General features: G+C 40.1%; 1 protein-coding gene across 1 annotated transcript in view; it reads right to left on the bottom strand.

The window, feature by feature from the left end:
- PTPN20 (protein tyrosine phosphatase non-receptor type 20) overlaps window positions 1–15,687 on the bottom strand; it is a 70,996-nt gene that overhangs the window by 19,258 nt on the left and 36,051 nt on the right. Inside the window, exons 2-5 of the mRNA XM_052639663.1 lie at window positions 11,602–11,702; window positions 7,738–7,850; window positions 5,527–5,675; window positions 2,748–2,838 (exon numbers count right to left, since the gene is read on the bottom strand). Coding sequence (XP_052495623.1) covers window positions 2,748–2,838; window positions 5,527–5,675; window positions 7,738–7,850; window positions 11,602–11,702 — 454 coding nt within the window. The remainder of the gene's footprint in view (window positions 1–2,747; window positions 2,839–5,526; window positions 5,676–7,737; window positions 7,851–11,601; window positions 11,703–15,687) is intronic.

Genomic DNA, 15,687 nt, shown 5'->3' with positions numbered 1-15,687 from the left:
GAAACTCCCATGGAAGGAGGAGCCTGGTGGGCTACAGTCCATGGGGTCGCCAAGAGTCGGACACAACTGAGCAACTTCCCTTTCACTTTTCACTTTCATGCATTGGAGAAGGAAATGGCAACGCAGTCCAGTGTTCTTGCCTGGAGAATCCCAGGGACGGGGGAGCCTGGTGGGCTGCCGTCGATGGGGTCGCACAGAGTCCGACACAACTGAGCGACTTCACTTTCACTTTTCACTTTCATGCATTGGAGAAGGAAATGGCAACCCAGTCCAGTGTTCTTGCCTGGAGAATCCCAGGGACGGGGGAGCCTGGTGGGCTGCCATCGATGGGGTCGCACAGAGTCGGACATGACTGAAGCGACTTAGCAGCAACAGCAACAGTGAGGCTTCCCTGGTGGCTCAGACAATAAAGAGTCTGACTGCAATGCAGGAGACAGGGATTCGATCCCTGAGGTGAGAAGATCCCCTGGAGAAGGGAATGGCTACCCAAGTGACAGTCCATGGAATCACAAAGAGTCAGACACGACTGAGCGACTTTCACTTTCTGCTTTCACTTCAGAGGTGACAGTGACTGGGGCCACTCTCATCTCCATCCCTTGACTCCTGACTCCTGGCTGTGGCAGAAATAGCATCATGCATCGGACCCTAATTTGGAGCAAATACAACCTCTTGGCGAACACTGCTCCGACCCTGTGAGGTACTGCCACCTAGCTGGCACTGTTACTGTGTCTACAAAAGGTCATTCCGTTGCTCTATCAAGCTAGCTGCCTCGGAATGATGAGGAGTGTGTCAAGACCAGTGAATTACATGATCATGGGCCCACTGCCACAAATAATTTGCCTCTACATGAGCTCCTTGGTCAGAAGCAAGGCTGTGTGGACTACCATGATGGTGGTAAGGTGTCCTTCAGGTCCACTGGTAGATTTGGTAGAAGTTTGTATGCGGGGAAGGCAAATCCATATTGTGTCTATTTTAGTATGCAAAAAAGTGTTGTTCCTTCCATGACAGAAGCAATTCAATGTAATCAACCTGTCATCAGGTAGCTAGGGGGCCAATCACGCCTGGAAATGGTGTCATATTAGGGCCTCAGTGTCGGTCTCTGCTACTGGCAGATTGGGCGTTGGGAAATGGGCATAGCGAGGTCAGCCTGGTGAGGAGTCCACGCTGATGAGTCCATGCACAGCCTCTATTCCTGCCAGCATGTCTACCTTATCCATTAATCCACTGGGAAATGACAGGAGGATTTGGGAAAGAGGCTGACTAGTATCCACAGAATAGGTCATCCTATCCACTTGATTGTTAAAACCTCTTCTTAAATCACCCTTCAATGAACGTTCACAAAAGACACAAATATATTCATGTTTTTGTCCTTTCAGAGAGCTCTATACACACTTCTCTCTCGCAGATTTCCTTGTAATCAACTTCTAGCTATGTTTCTTGTAAGTCTCTGGCAGTCCAGCCAAACAACTGACTGCAGCCCACGAATTAATACAGACTTGTACCTCTGGCCATTTCTGCTCCCAAGCAAAATGAACAACCAAGTACACTGCTTTAAGTTCCACCAACTGAGAGGATTCCCCTTCACCACTGTCTTTCAGGCATGCCCCAGAAAAGGCACTGTGGTGCAGCTGCTATCTGCTTCTGGGTGGTGCCTGCACATCGCACAAATCCATCTGTTACCCGGGCCCCGTTTTCCTGTCCTTGGTCAACTGACCATAGGGAAGCGGTCATGAAGCCACAGGCGCAGGCTGGGAAAGGGAAGGTCACGCAGCAGAAGGGGGAGATTTTGGCCACTTCATGTAGCTTATTGGTGCCTTCAGAGCTTTTAGGGGAATTATTTCAGCAGCGACTGTGAGTAGATGGGAGTGGAGGCAGTGAAGACGACGGAGACTGGCCGAGAGAGAAAGCAGGCTCGATCTAGGCTGGCGGCAGTGGCAATCGGGAGATGCGCGAGGATTCCTGCGGTATTAAGAAGGCAGAATTGAAAGGACTTTGTGACCACTTTGGATACTGCAGGTGACTCGGGTTCTCTGGCTTGAACAAACGAGTGGTTAAATTAAACAAGATACAGGATAAAGAAGAAGGTCATTTCGTAGGAAGAAAAATAGTCATTTAATGTGGGAAAAGTTTTTTGACTTTGAAAGGAATGTGAGGCATAAAAATGAGATTTCCATCCTAAGAGTAAAATTGTGTTGCTTTCTTTCTGCTCTTTGGAAGGTCTTAGCCAGATGAATCTGTAACTGGGTGGGGAAGAGACTAGCCCCGGAAAGCAATGAGAAAGTCTTCGGCAACAATCAAAGGGAAGCCTCCTATTGGAGGGTAGATTGGCAGCTTTCTTGTTCAGGACAAAGGATATAAATAGTACCATTGTATTTGTGTGTCTAAACAAAATGATCAGGGAAGGTGGTAAGGGTAGCAAAAGTGAAAGATGTCTCAGAGTATTAAACTTTCTGTTTTAGATGCGACAATGCATACGATGTTTTAGAAGCAGTAATGCATAAGAACAGGGTTGAAGGACTTGTGAAAAGAATCCGGTGACAGTAAGTAGACAATTTACCTGGGATAGAAGACTTGACCTTCTTCATGATCTAAGCTAACCAAGAATATGCCCAGGTCACCCAGTGCTAGCTTCCAGAGTCTTCATCATGGTCACAGGTCAAAATGGCTAGTACTGAAAGCCATACAACCCACTTCTTACCTTTTATCAAACATAAACAGGAAAATAATTAAAACCATTGTTAGCTTACATGGAAGAATATCTCGATATCTATTTTTGTCTCTGTTGTGTAGTTCATTCCCAGAGTGGAAAACAGCAGGCAGATTCTTAACTTTCAAAGCCTTTAAAAGGTAAGAAATATAAGTAATATATTTACTATGACAGAAAAAAGGAGAGAAAAAGTATCTGTCTTTGTGTAGTGTTTATGATTCTCAAGTCCCTTTGTGACATATCCTGATATTAAATGTGCTCTATGGTAAGTAAAGAAGTCAGAACTCCACTGGAAAAGTCCTATATAAAATATCTCAGATTTGAGATGTGAATCCTATATAAAATATCTCAGATTTGAGATGTGAATCAATCAACAAGTTGCTTGATAAGGAAATGCTCAACTCTCTGGAGATACTTTTTCCCTTGAACTCCAAGATTTTTCCTTTTTCATTAAAAAAAAAAAAATTAGAAAGCCAATACAGAACATTAACTTCTTAGGACCAACCCCTTAATCTATCATTTTATAAATGAAAATAATAAACTAACAGAAACAAAAATATAAACTCTCACAATTTACTCCTTGCCCCATGAAGAAATTAGAGTTAGAACACTAAAGAATTCTTCTTTTCAAAAACTTTATTACCAACTGTGAATTCGGCATTAAGTGAACATTTAGCATGTACTCATCACTGTTGCACATTCTGCAATACAAAGATGAATCTGAAAATGGCTCTACACTTAAGAAGTTAACAACAGCTAGAGAGGTGGCCATGGGATCAGCGTAGAGACACACCAGCATAAAGGACAGCACTAGATTGTACTGGAAGGTATGGGAAGGAAAGCTCCCAGAGGGAAAGCAGCACCTGAACTGAGCCTTCCCGAGGCTCGGAGGTTAGCAGCACAGAAAGCTGTGTGTGAAAGGAAAGGAGAGGTGAATGGGTATCACACCAGGTAGGAGAACAGTAATCAAGGCATGGACATATACAGTCCTCTTTGGAAGACAATGAACAGTATGATAACAACAGCACAGAACACATGAAGACAGAACACAAGCGACTGAAACTAACCAGGAAGGCCTTGCTTCACACTCAAAGGGGACTGATGCGAGTCCAGCCCTGCCCTATTTGAACGATTGCGGATAAAGCCTGAGGGTGCATACTTCTTAAAAACTCTTCAGTAGCTCTTGGGTAGCCAACTTGGCACTACCATAAGTTAATGCTGGCCACTACTGCAATGGAGAATGAGGATCCAGGTTTTAAGCCATAAGATAATATCAGGGTCACATATAGATCTTGGTTAAAACCAAAATATTTACCACAAATTCCTGGGTGATTTCATACTCTGATACTTTTTTTTGGTAAGTATTTTAAAATAATCCCCGATGGTTGACTGTTCCTGAGTATTGAATATTAACGGTCGAACCACAGCTAACTGAACTAGCTCCTTTTCAGAAACAATTTCCACACCTATTTTTACAGTTTAATCTTTGTACAAACCAATTCTAAAAGTAGTCTAGAAAAAAGCAACTGTAGAAAGAAGCAAAACAATTCTATAAATGAAGAGTAATGAGGGAAGATGAGTCTTAATCGATGGTAAAATATAATACAAAGCTAGGTTAATTTTAAAAGTTTGGTACATGAATAAACAAATCAATTTTAAAAACCACCAAAATAAAATACACATGGTGCTTCAGTATATGAAAAAGTAGCATTTCACATCACTGAAGAGAAGCTGGGACAAGAGGATCATTGAACAACTGATTAGCTATAGGGTGTTGGGTCCCTACCAAATATCTTATAACAAATTAATGCTAGCTGGATGAAAGATTTATGCATTGAAAAAAAATCACAAAATATTAGGGAAAAAAGCAAGAAATAATTGCTATGTTCCTAGAGTGAAAGGGGAATCCCTAAAGGATACAGAAAACCCTGAAGCCCCCCAAAGAAAGAATGACATTCAACCATTAAAAATTAGCTATTTCTTCACAGTAAATGTATATGCAAACACATGTAACACAAAAAACAAAGTGGCAAATTTTACTATATTTACAAAACACATACAAAAAGGATAATTTCTTCATTATATAAAGAGTTAATAATGGATAAGAAAAGGAATAAATAGAAAATCAGGCAAACAACTGGAATTAGTTCACTGAAAATAAATATGAAAGGCTTAAAAGCATATGGAAAGCTATCTGTTCTCAAATTAAGAAATGCCAATTAGAACATCAACAAGAAATCATCTGTCACTTAAAAGATGAGTAAAGACCCAAAAATCTGACAGCACAAAATACTGGTTGTCTTTCCAGGAATTCGTTCTGAAGACTATGCATAGGAACGTGAATGAAGAGGGGCAATGTTTTTCATAATAACAACATCTGTAATAAACTAAATGTTCATCATAGAGGACTATTTAAAGAAAAAAAGTCTTCATTCATATAACTACCATGCAATACTTAAAAAGAATGAGATAGAACTATATATGCTCATAATATATTTGGGAATTATTTATTGGAATTCTTTATAAAAGGAAAGAAAGAGCAAAATAATGAAGTATATGTCAGCAATTTTTCTGAAAGTTTATATGACAGATTTAATAGTGGTATAGGGAATCAAGAGAGAAAAAGAGACTTTATCTGCTTTATAACATTTTATGTTATTTTATTCTTTTGCTATGTACATCCAGTACTTTAGAAACAAATTTAATATTTAAAAATAAAAACAATATATTCAACATGAAAAGAAAAGAACAGATATTCTCTGATTGAGAAGTAGAAAAACAAATCACACATAGACCTTGGTTAAAACCAAAATATTTACGTTAAATTCCTGGGTGATTTCATCTTCTGATACTTTTTTTGTAAGTATTTTAAAATAATCCCTGATGGTTGATTGCTCCTGAGTATTGAATATTAATGGTCGAACCAGAGCTAAATGAGCTAGCTCCTTTTCAGAAACAATTTCCATACCTAAGAAAAAGAAAAATTCACATGTCTAAGTTACTTATATATGTGTGAAGGGAGATTTTATTTTTATTGTTTTCTTTTAAGTAAAGAACTAATGAAATTTTATTTTTCCAGAGATGAAGAGTCTATTATTACTTTTAAAGGAAGGGTCCTTATTTTGGAAAAATCATGACTATACACCTTGAAATCACACAAAACCCACAATTCTTAGAAAAAACTACTGTGTTATAAATAGATATGATAGACGGAGAAGTGATCTGTTGTATAATGTGACTGAGCGTATATACTGACAATTACGCCAAGGCAAGCAAGGCAAGAGAACCAGAGATCAAACTGCCAACATCTGTTGGATCACAGAAAAAGCAAGGGAATTCCAGAAAACCATCTATTTTTGTTTCATTGTCTATGCTAAATTCTCTGTGTGGATCACAACAAACTGTGGAAGATTCTTAAAGAGATGGGAATATCAGACCACCTGACCTGCCTCCTGAGAAACCTGTACGCAGATCAAGAAGCAACAATTAGAACCAGACATGGAACAACGGACTGGTTGCAAATTGGAAAAGGAGTACGTCAAGGCTGTATATTGTCACCCTGCTTATTTAACTTATATGCAGAGTACATCAGGTGAAATGCTGGGCTGGATGAAGCACAAGCTGGAATCAAGATTGCTGGGAGAAATATCAATAACCTCAGATATGCAGATGACACCAACCTAATGGCAGAAAGCAAAGAGGAACTAAAGAGCTGCTTGATGAAGGTGAAAGAGGAGAGTGAAAAGCTGGCTTAAAACTCAACATTCAAAAATGAGGATCATGGCATCTGGTCCATCACTTCATGGCAAATAAATCGGAAGCAATGGAAACAGCGACAGACTTTATTTTGGAGGGCTCCAAAAGCACTGCAGACAGTGACGGCAGCCATGAAATTAAAAGGTGCTTGCTCCTTGGAAGGAAAGCTACGACAAACCGAGACAGCACATTATAAAGTAGAGACATTACTTTGGGGACAAAGAGACATTGCTTTTGCTGCTACAGTCAAAGTTAGGTTTTTCCAATAGTCATGTACAGATGTGAGAGTTGGACCATAAAGAAGGCTGTGCGCCAAAGAATTGATGCTTTTGAACTGTGGTGTTGGAGAAGGCTTGAGACAACAAGGAGATCAAACCAGTCCATCCTAAAGGAAATCAGTCCTGAATATTCATTGGAAGGACTTATGCTGAAGCTGAAGCTCCAATACTTTGGCCACCTGATGCAAAGAGCCGACTTATTGGAAAAGACGGTGATGCTGGGAAAGACTGAGGGCAGGAGGAGAAGGGGGCAACGGAGGATAAGATGGTTGGATGACATCACTGACTCAATGGACGTGAGTTTTAGCAAACTCTGGGAGATACAGACGGTGTCCCTGGCGGCTCAAATGGTGAAGAATCTGCCTGCAGCGGGGAGATACAGAAGGACAGGGAAGCCTGGCACGCTGCAGTCTATGGGCTCACAAAGCGTCAAACACAACTGAGCGACTGGACAAAAACAAAACACATACAAGACATGGATGGGAACAAGAAAGAACTTTTGTCCTCTCTGGGACCAAGTGTTTAGAAGCCCCTGGACCCTGGAGTCTGAGATGAGAGGATATGCAGAGTCTAACACATCTCTAGCTCTAATTCTAAAACAGATCAAGCATGCACCTGTGCACACACACACACATCACAAGCATTAAGAGGATCTATATAACTGACAGCACTAAACTAAATGCATAACATATCTCTCCATATGCTATATACAATTGTAAGTAATTTGGATGGCATCACCGACTCAATGGGCATGAGTTTGCGCAAGCTCAGGGAGACGATGGAGGACAGGGAAAGAATAAAAATGTACCCTTTATTAATGTGAGGTATGGAACAGTTTCTTCATTTTTAAAGGAAAATCCTAGAAAATCATCTTTTTCTCTTTTGAAAAAGTTTTTCCTAGCTCTTTTCCCGCATCACTATTAGAAATTTCTTTGTGCATACCTCTGAAATATAGCCTCATCAAGAATCTGCTAATGAAGTGGGATGAGGTCATACCCTGAAGTGTAGGAATCTCAGGATGGGAAGGCCCTGCAAGCTCTTCGTCCTCGCTGCTCGACTTCTGCTTTAGAAAGAAGCTACTGGATTTCTGCAACGTACTGTCATTCTCACTAGAAAAGAAATTTATGTTTGTCCTTGGCTTAGAGAATGCATGTGTATTTAAGAGAGAATCTCTGATCATCTATATTAACTATTCAATTGACATTCACCTCCATTTCAGTTCAACCACCCGCTTCCATTGTCAACCCCAGGAACTGGCCCCCTTTCAAAGAGAGAATTCCAAAGTCCCAACATCTGATCACAAACCCCAACTTCAGCTTTCAAACCAGCCGCCTTAGATCAATCCCCATATTCATTTCTTTCGTCCTTTATCTAGGCTGTGGTAGAAGAAAAGTACTGGGGTCACTGGGCTTTCTAGTGTCAGCAGAGAACCATCTGGAAAGCGCTGGTACATTTCTAGCCCATTTCCTCTACCATCCCTAGTTTCTGAGCTACCATCCTCAAGCACTGCCTTTCCCGATGCTCTGCTTTAGTAACAGTGCAGCCCCTTCTGTGAAATGTGAGCCAGAAAGTAAGAACTTTCTCAGCTTACTCTTTAAAAATGTATACTTAAGTGCATCGACAGTCTCCATTATTCCTTGTTTTCTCCATGTTCAGAATTAATCCTTTCAGGCTTTCAACTCTATGCTGTCTCCTCTGAGACATTTTTCTAAAATTATGTTTTCTTCAATTCAGTTCACCTCAATTCAGTTGTTCAGTCGTGTCCGACTCTTTGCGACCACACGGACTGCAGCACGCCAGGATTCCCTGTCCATCACCAATTCCCCGAGCTTGCTCAAACACATGTCCATTGAGTCGGTGATGCCATCCAACCATCTCATCCTCTGTCATCCCCTTCTCCTCCTCCCTTCAACCTTCCCCAGCATCAGGGTCTTTTCCAATGAGTCAGTTTTTGCATCACCTGGCCAAAGTACTGGAGTTTCAGCTTCAACATCAGTCCTTCCAATGAACATTCAGGACTGATTTCCTTTAGGATTGACTGGTTGGATCTCCTTGCAGTCCAAGGGACTCTCAAGAGTCTTCTCCAACACCACAGTTCAAAAACATCAATTCTTCCGCACTCAGCTTTCTTTATAGTCCAGCTCTCACATCCATACATGACTACTGGTAAAACCATAGTTTTAAGATGGACCTTCGTTGGCAAAGTAATGTCTCTGCTTTTTAAAATGTTGTCTAGGTTGGTCATAGCTTTTCTACCAAGGAGCAAGCGTGTTTTAATTTCATGGCTGCAGTCATCATCTGCAGTGCTCTTGGAGCCCTCCAAAATAAAGTCTGTCACTGTTTCCATTATTTCCCCATCTATTTGCCATAAAGTGATGGGACCAGATGCCATGATCTTAGTTTTTCGAATGTTGAATATTTTCTTAAATATAACTAATTTCTCCCTACCTACAAATTCTTCCATAAGAATAAATATGAATCAACTGATTCTCTCTCACCTTAAAAACAGGAAACCCTTTAATCTTTCTATCTCCATCGAAATACTGTTCTATATACTCTAACGGGTTCTCAAATACTAGCCCACTTTTCCTTTCTGCTTCCTTTCCAACTTCCCACTACTCAGTTTACTCACTTACGCTATCAGTTTGGCTCTTTTTGCACTTTCATTTGCAACCCCATTTAGCAAAAGGCTCCTAATCTGATTTCTGGGTCTACTCTCCAATTCCTGAGAAAATTCTCCCCTAAATGAAAATTTAAGTGTTATACTTGCCCACCAAGCTCAGGATAAACTCAGGCTCCTCCCTGAACTCATAAATCCAGAAGGCTGACAGTCTCACCCTTGCCTACTTTTCTGTCCTCATCTCTATTAACTTCCTTTATGTACTTTACGCCTCAGCCTCAACAAAGTAACTGCCTTTCCCTTTTGTTTCTGTGGGTAATAACAGGCTTCTCACTCTTTGCTCCTCCCCCTTTTCTTGAGTTACTGTAAACATCCACTTGCTCTCCATTTCCTACCAGCTGTCTTTCACCATCAAGCCCTTCCTGATAGGTAACAGATAGATGGAGGAGTGAGAGACGGACAGGAAGACGCAAAAAGGCTCCGTCTGTGAGCGACATCACTTTCACTTTTCACTTTCATGCACTGGAGAAGGCAATGGCACCCCACTCCAGCGCTCTTGCCTGGAAAATCCCATGGATGGAGGAGACTGGTAGGCTGCAGTCCATGGGGTCACTGAGAGTTGGACACGACTGAGCGACTTCACTTTCACTTTTCACTTTCATGCACTGGAGAAGGCAATGGCAACCCACTCCAGTGCTTTTGCCTGGAGAATCCCAGGAATGCGGGAGCCTGGTGGGCTGCAGTCCATGGGGTCGCACAGAGTTGGACACGACTGAAGCAACTTAGCAGCAGTAGCAGCAGTACTTCATTTTCATTCTAACAGATTGAATAAAATGTGTATTCCTTGGTCTCACATATATTCAGTTCATTCAAACTATGGCCCACATTGTATTTTCTGTTCTGCCTCTCATCTTCCCAAGCTTCCTGGCATTCCAAGAAACATACACCCTGTAACTCTTGACACATAACATTTCTCACCAATGATAAGATATTTTCACGGCTCCTTATTTTTGCTCAAACTTCTTCCCACAGCTTGAAATTTTCTTCCCTTGCTTTTCACCTGCTGAATCTCTGTTTATTTAAGATCCTAAACCCAACCAAAATCTCCTTTCCTCAAAGGAACTCTCCCCCTTGCACGGTTTTATTCTGTACCCACAATCCTTGGACTCTGATTCTATAACAATATTTACTACTGTATTTAACTTTGCCTTTTATGTGTCTGGGCCCCAACAGTAAACTACAGAGCAAGAACTATTAATATTTTGTATTTGTATACAGGGCTTCCCTGGTGGCTCAGAGGTTAAAGCGTCTGCCTGGAATGCGGGAGACCTGGGTTCCATCCCTGGCTCGGGAAGATCCCCTGGAGAAGGAAATGGCAACCCACTCCAGTACTCTTGCCTGGAAAATTCCATGGAGGGAGAAGCCTGGTATTCTTAAGTCCATGGGGTCGCAAAGAGTTGGACACGACTGAGCGACTTCACTTTCTATACAGTGCTTAGCATGTAATTAGTATCTAATAATTAGTATATATTAGTAACATATAATATTATCTCAAAACACTTTTGAGTTAACGTTATTTCTTGTTCATCTAATGCACTTCTGAAAGTTGTTTATACAGCTGTATACTATACACATTATTATGCAGTGCTCTTCCAGTGACTGTAGCTAATATTACTTACAAATCTCTAAGAAAATATGACTTAATAAAATATTTTCTTATTTAATGTCTTTGTACATAACACCTAAATTTGAATATTTTATAAGCATTAAAGTTGCTGTTTCCTTTGTTTCTAATGGAAATTTACTTTTTCTCCGAGTTTTAAAATTTTTTTCATATATAGTATTCACCATGCTAATAGTTCCATTTCTAGTATACATTATTTTCTTTCTGGAAACATGTAATGTCTTATAGAACTTAGTTGTGTACTAAGCTTTACCTTAATTCAAGTACACTGCCCCATCCAAGAACTCAAAACACACTTACAAAGGTTTAGGAACGGTAATTGTTGAGATGATAGAGAAACTGAATTCTTTAGGAATACCTTTTTCTTGTGTTAATATCATATTTATGAGATCATAAATACATCCTGTTTCTAGATAAGTCAGACTGTACTTACTACAAAGTACTATATTTTTAAAATTAATCAAACATTTGAGGGCCATTATTCAGCCTCCACTCAAAGGTCTAGCTATGAATACGAATAAGTAGAAAACTTACTAAATAAGTATATGAGTTATACCTTTCAGCCTCATCTTTAAACTGATCTTCAAAATCATCACTATGTTGGAAATCTCGAAAAAAGACTTTTAGCTTCCTTGAGTTAACTTCATTTTGAAAAACCTACAGGCATATGAAAAAAATTATAGCTATATTTCAGGAATCAATAGTTTAAGAGAAAATGATTTCTATAGCTTCTCAAGAAGAGCAGTAAGATCTTCAATAATAGAATGAAATCACAATCATGGTGTGATTTTCTATACTTGAAATGTATATCTCCCTTTCAATATTTTCCAATCCATCAAAACAGCATGTTTTTATATTGAATCACCCAAGTTTTAATCATCCAAATTATTTTCCAAAAGTTCATTAAAAGAAAGCTTATTTTTCTTTAAAAAAAAAAAAAAAAGATTATTATTGCAGCCCAGAGGAGATTCTTAACAATGAGTGCTTATCTCATTTAGCTTATTGTTAATATAAGATTACTAACACACTAATAAATAAAGATCATTCATCTTTATTTCAGTGCTTGTGTAATTAAATCCAGTGATTCTAGGAATGTCTCTGCCATGAGATGTTGCGTTACTAAATGGGCTTTACTCCACACTGCTGACTTTGCACTCTCCTGTACAGTACCCAGACCACGGGTAGATAAACTGAATATAATTAAATGAAAAAAACTCCTTGAAATAAGGATTCAGTAATCAATATTTTTTCCCTCAATTCTGCTTCAATTAACCCACTCATCTGACAGTTCTTTTCTGGGGCGTAAATACAAGCAAATACTGTTCTAAGTGCCACAGATAAAACACTGAATAAGACGCATGATGTGCTCCGCCCTTGTGGAATGTATACATTCTCATGGGGAAAGAGAAAATACACAAGCAAACGTATAAAAGCTACACCTGTGATAAACAACAATGCGGTAACAAAGTACGGTGATACCTAATCACCGTGTGCCTAAAAGGTAGAGGGAAGGTTAGACAAAGAGACAGGAAAGCATCCTGGGCAAAAGGAGCAGCAGGTCCAAAGTCCAGAGGCCTGCCACGGTCTGGCCTCTGCCTAATTTTCCACCCTCAGCTCCCAGCTATTTCTTAGGCAGCATCTCCAGCCATCCACTGTGTTATGTCTTGTCATCTCTTTTGAAGCATCATCTCTTTTGATGATTCTTATTTTGTGAAACATTCATCCTTTCCCCTCTTCTTAGTCCATATCCATGTGTATGTGTTTTGCTTAATTCCACAAAATTTCCTAGACTTGAAATACTTCTTGTGGGTATATATATGCTTGTGGGCATATATACAGCTGACATTCTAGAACAGGGGCCCAAGCACAATCAATTTTAAATGCAAGCATATTAATGGAATAACTACCTAGAACTCTTATCAAGCACATTCATTTTACAGTATAAGTCAAAACATATAACTTATTAAGTTTTAACTTCACATAAATAAACACTAGTGGACGTGATGGAATCCCAGCTGAGCTATTCAAAATCCTAAAGGAGGATGCTGTTAAAGTGCTGCACTCAATATGTCAGCAAATTTGCAAAACTCAGCAGTGGTCACAGGACTGGAAAAGGTCAGAAGGGCAATGCCAAAGAATATTCAAACTACCCTAAATTGTATTCGTTTCGTATACTATAAGGTTATGCTCAAAACCCTTCAAGCTAGGCTTCAGCAGTAAATGAACTGAAAACTTCCAGATGTACAAGCCGGGTTTAGAAAAGGCAGAGGAACCAGAGATCAAATTGGCAACATTCGTTGGATCATGGAGGAAATAAGGGAATTCCAGAAGAATACTACTTCTGCTTCATTGACTACACAAAGCCTTTGACTGTGAGGATCACAACAAACTGTAGAAAATTCTTAGAGGTGGGAATATCAGATCACCTTGCCTGCCTCCTAAGAAACCTGTATGCAGGTCTAGAAGCAACGTAAGAACTGGAATGGAAAAAGACTGGTTCAAAATTGGGAAAGGAGTACAAGGCTGTTTATCATCACCCTGCTTATTTAACTTATATGCAGAGGACATCATGGGAAAATGCCAGACTGGATAAACCACAAGCTGGTCTGGTTGGTGATGGCCAGGGATGCCTGGCATGCTGCAGTCCATGTGGTCACAAAGAATCGGACATGACCGAGCGACTGAGCTGCATCGCTAGCCAGTCCCTGAACTCGTCGCACTGTGATTTCATTAGTAAATGGGACTTTACCTTTTTCTGCCACACCTTCACCCTAAATTTTCAAAATAAAAAACCCTTTCAGTACAACCTATCACCACTGTCTAGCTGTTGTACATGAATTTTTAGTCTTAGCAGTTCAAAGCACTATTTTTCCTCTTGGAATAACCAATTGTACCCACACCATAAATTGCACAGACCATTCTATCCACAATGCCGCCTGTCACAGAAAAAGTTCCCATATATACATAGGTCATCTTCTGTAATCTCTAAGCAGTTTCATCTGTCTTATTTGCCACTTCCTAAATTACTACCACGTTTCCTCAGTTCTTAAGGTTTATAATGAGTTTTGATAGTCTGCAGTATCCCAGTTCTCATTCCACCATATACACACTTTGCCTTCCTTTCCTCATACTCCATACTTTTGGCCTTCTGTTTCCCCAAGTTTGATTCAGCTCATTAAATCTCTCTCTCTCCCTCACCTACAAACACACAAAATTTGAAATCTGTATTAAAACCAGGTTAAATTAACTTTGCATTTTAAATTAAGAAAAACTGTTATCTTCATTATATTAAGTCTTATTATCCATTAATATGATATCAGTTCAGTTCAGTCGCTCAGTCATGTCTGACTCTTTGCGACCCCATGGACTGCAGCATGTCAGGCCTCCCTGTCCCTCACCAACTCCTGGAGTTTTCTCAAACTCTTGTTCATCAAGTCGCTGATGCCATCCAGCCATCTCATCCTCTGTCATCCCTTTCTCCTCCCACCTTCAATCTTTTCCAGCATCAGCATCTTTTCAAATGACTCAGCTCTTCACATCAGGTGGCCAAAATATTGGAGTTCCGACTTCAACATCAGTCCTTCCAATGAACATTCAGGACTGATTTCCTTTAGGATGGACTGGTTGGGCCTCCTTGCAGTCCAAGGGTCTCTCAAGAGTCTTCTCCAACACCACAGTTCAAAAGCATCAATTCTTAGGTGCTCTGCTTTCTTTATAGTCCAACTCTCACATCCATACATGACCACTGGAAAAACCATAGCCTTGACTAGACGGACCTTTGTTGGCAAAGTAATGTCTCTGCTTTTCAATATGCTGTCTAGGTTGGTCATAACTTTCCTTCCAAGGAGCAAGCGTCTTTTTATTTCATGGCTGCAGTCATCATCTGCAGTGATTTTGGAGCCCAAGAAAATAAAGTCTCCCACTGGTTCCCCATCTATTTGCCATGAAGTGATGGGACCGGATGCCATGATCTTTGTTTTCTGAATGTTGAGCTTTAAGCCAACTTTTTCACTCTTCTCTTGCACTTTCATCAAGAGGCTCTTTAGTTCTTCACTTTCTGCCATAAGGGTGGTGTCATCTGCATATCTGAGGTTATTGATATTTCTCCTGACAATCTTGATTCCAGCTTGTGCTTCTTCCAGCCCAGCATTTCTCATGATGTACTCTGCATATAAGTTAAATAAAGCGGGGTGACAATGTACAGTCCTGACCTACTCCTTTTCCTATTTGGAAGCAGTCTGCTGTTTCACGTCCAGTTCGAACTGTTGTTTCCTGACCTGCATATAGGTTTCTCAGGAGGCAGGTCAGGTGGTCTGGTAGTTTCATCTCTTTCAGAATTTTCCAAAGTTTATTGTGATCCACACAGTCAAAGGCTTTTGAATAGTCAATAAAGCAGAAGTAGATGGTTTTCTAGGATTCTCTTGCTTTTTTGATGATATAGCACATGTTGGCAATTTGATCTGCCTTTTCTAAAACCACCTTGAACATCTGGAAGTTCATGATTCACATATTGCTGAAGCCTGGCTTGGAGAATTTTGAACATTTCTCTGCTAGCATGTGAGATGAGTGCGATTGTGAGATAGTTAAAGCATTCTTTGGCATTGCCTTTCTTTGGGATTGGAGTGAAAACTGATCTTTTCCA

Source organism: Budorcas taxicolor, chromosome 5 (assembly GCF_023091745.1).
Source record: "Budorcas taxicolor isolate Tak-1 chromosome 5, Takin1.1, whole genome shotgun sequence".
Lineage (NCBI taxonomy): Eukaryota > Metazoa > Chordata > Mammalia > Artiodactyla > Bovidae > Budorcas > Budorcas taxicolor.
Note: the sequence above shows the minus strand (reverse complement) of the source record. Positions and strands in the feature narration are given on the sequence as shown.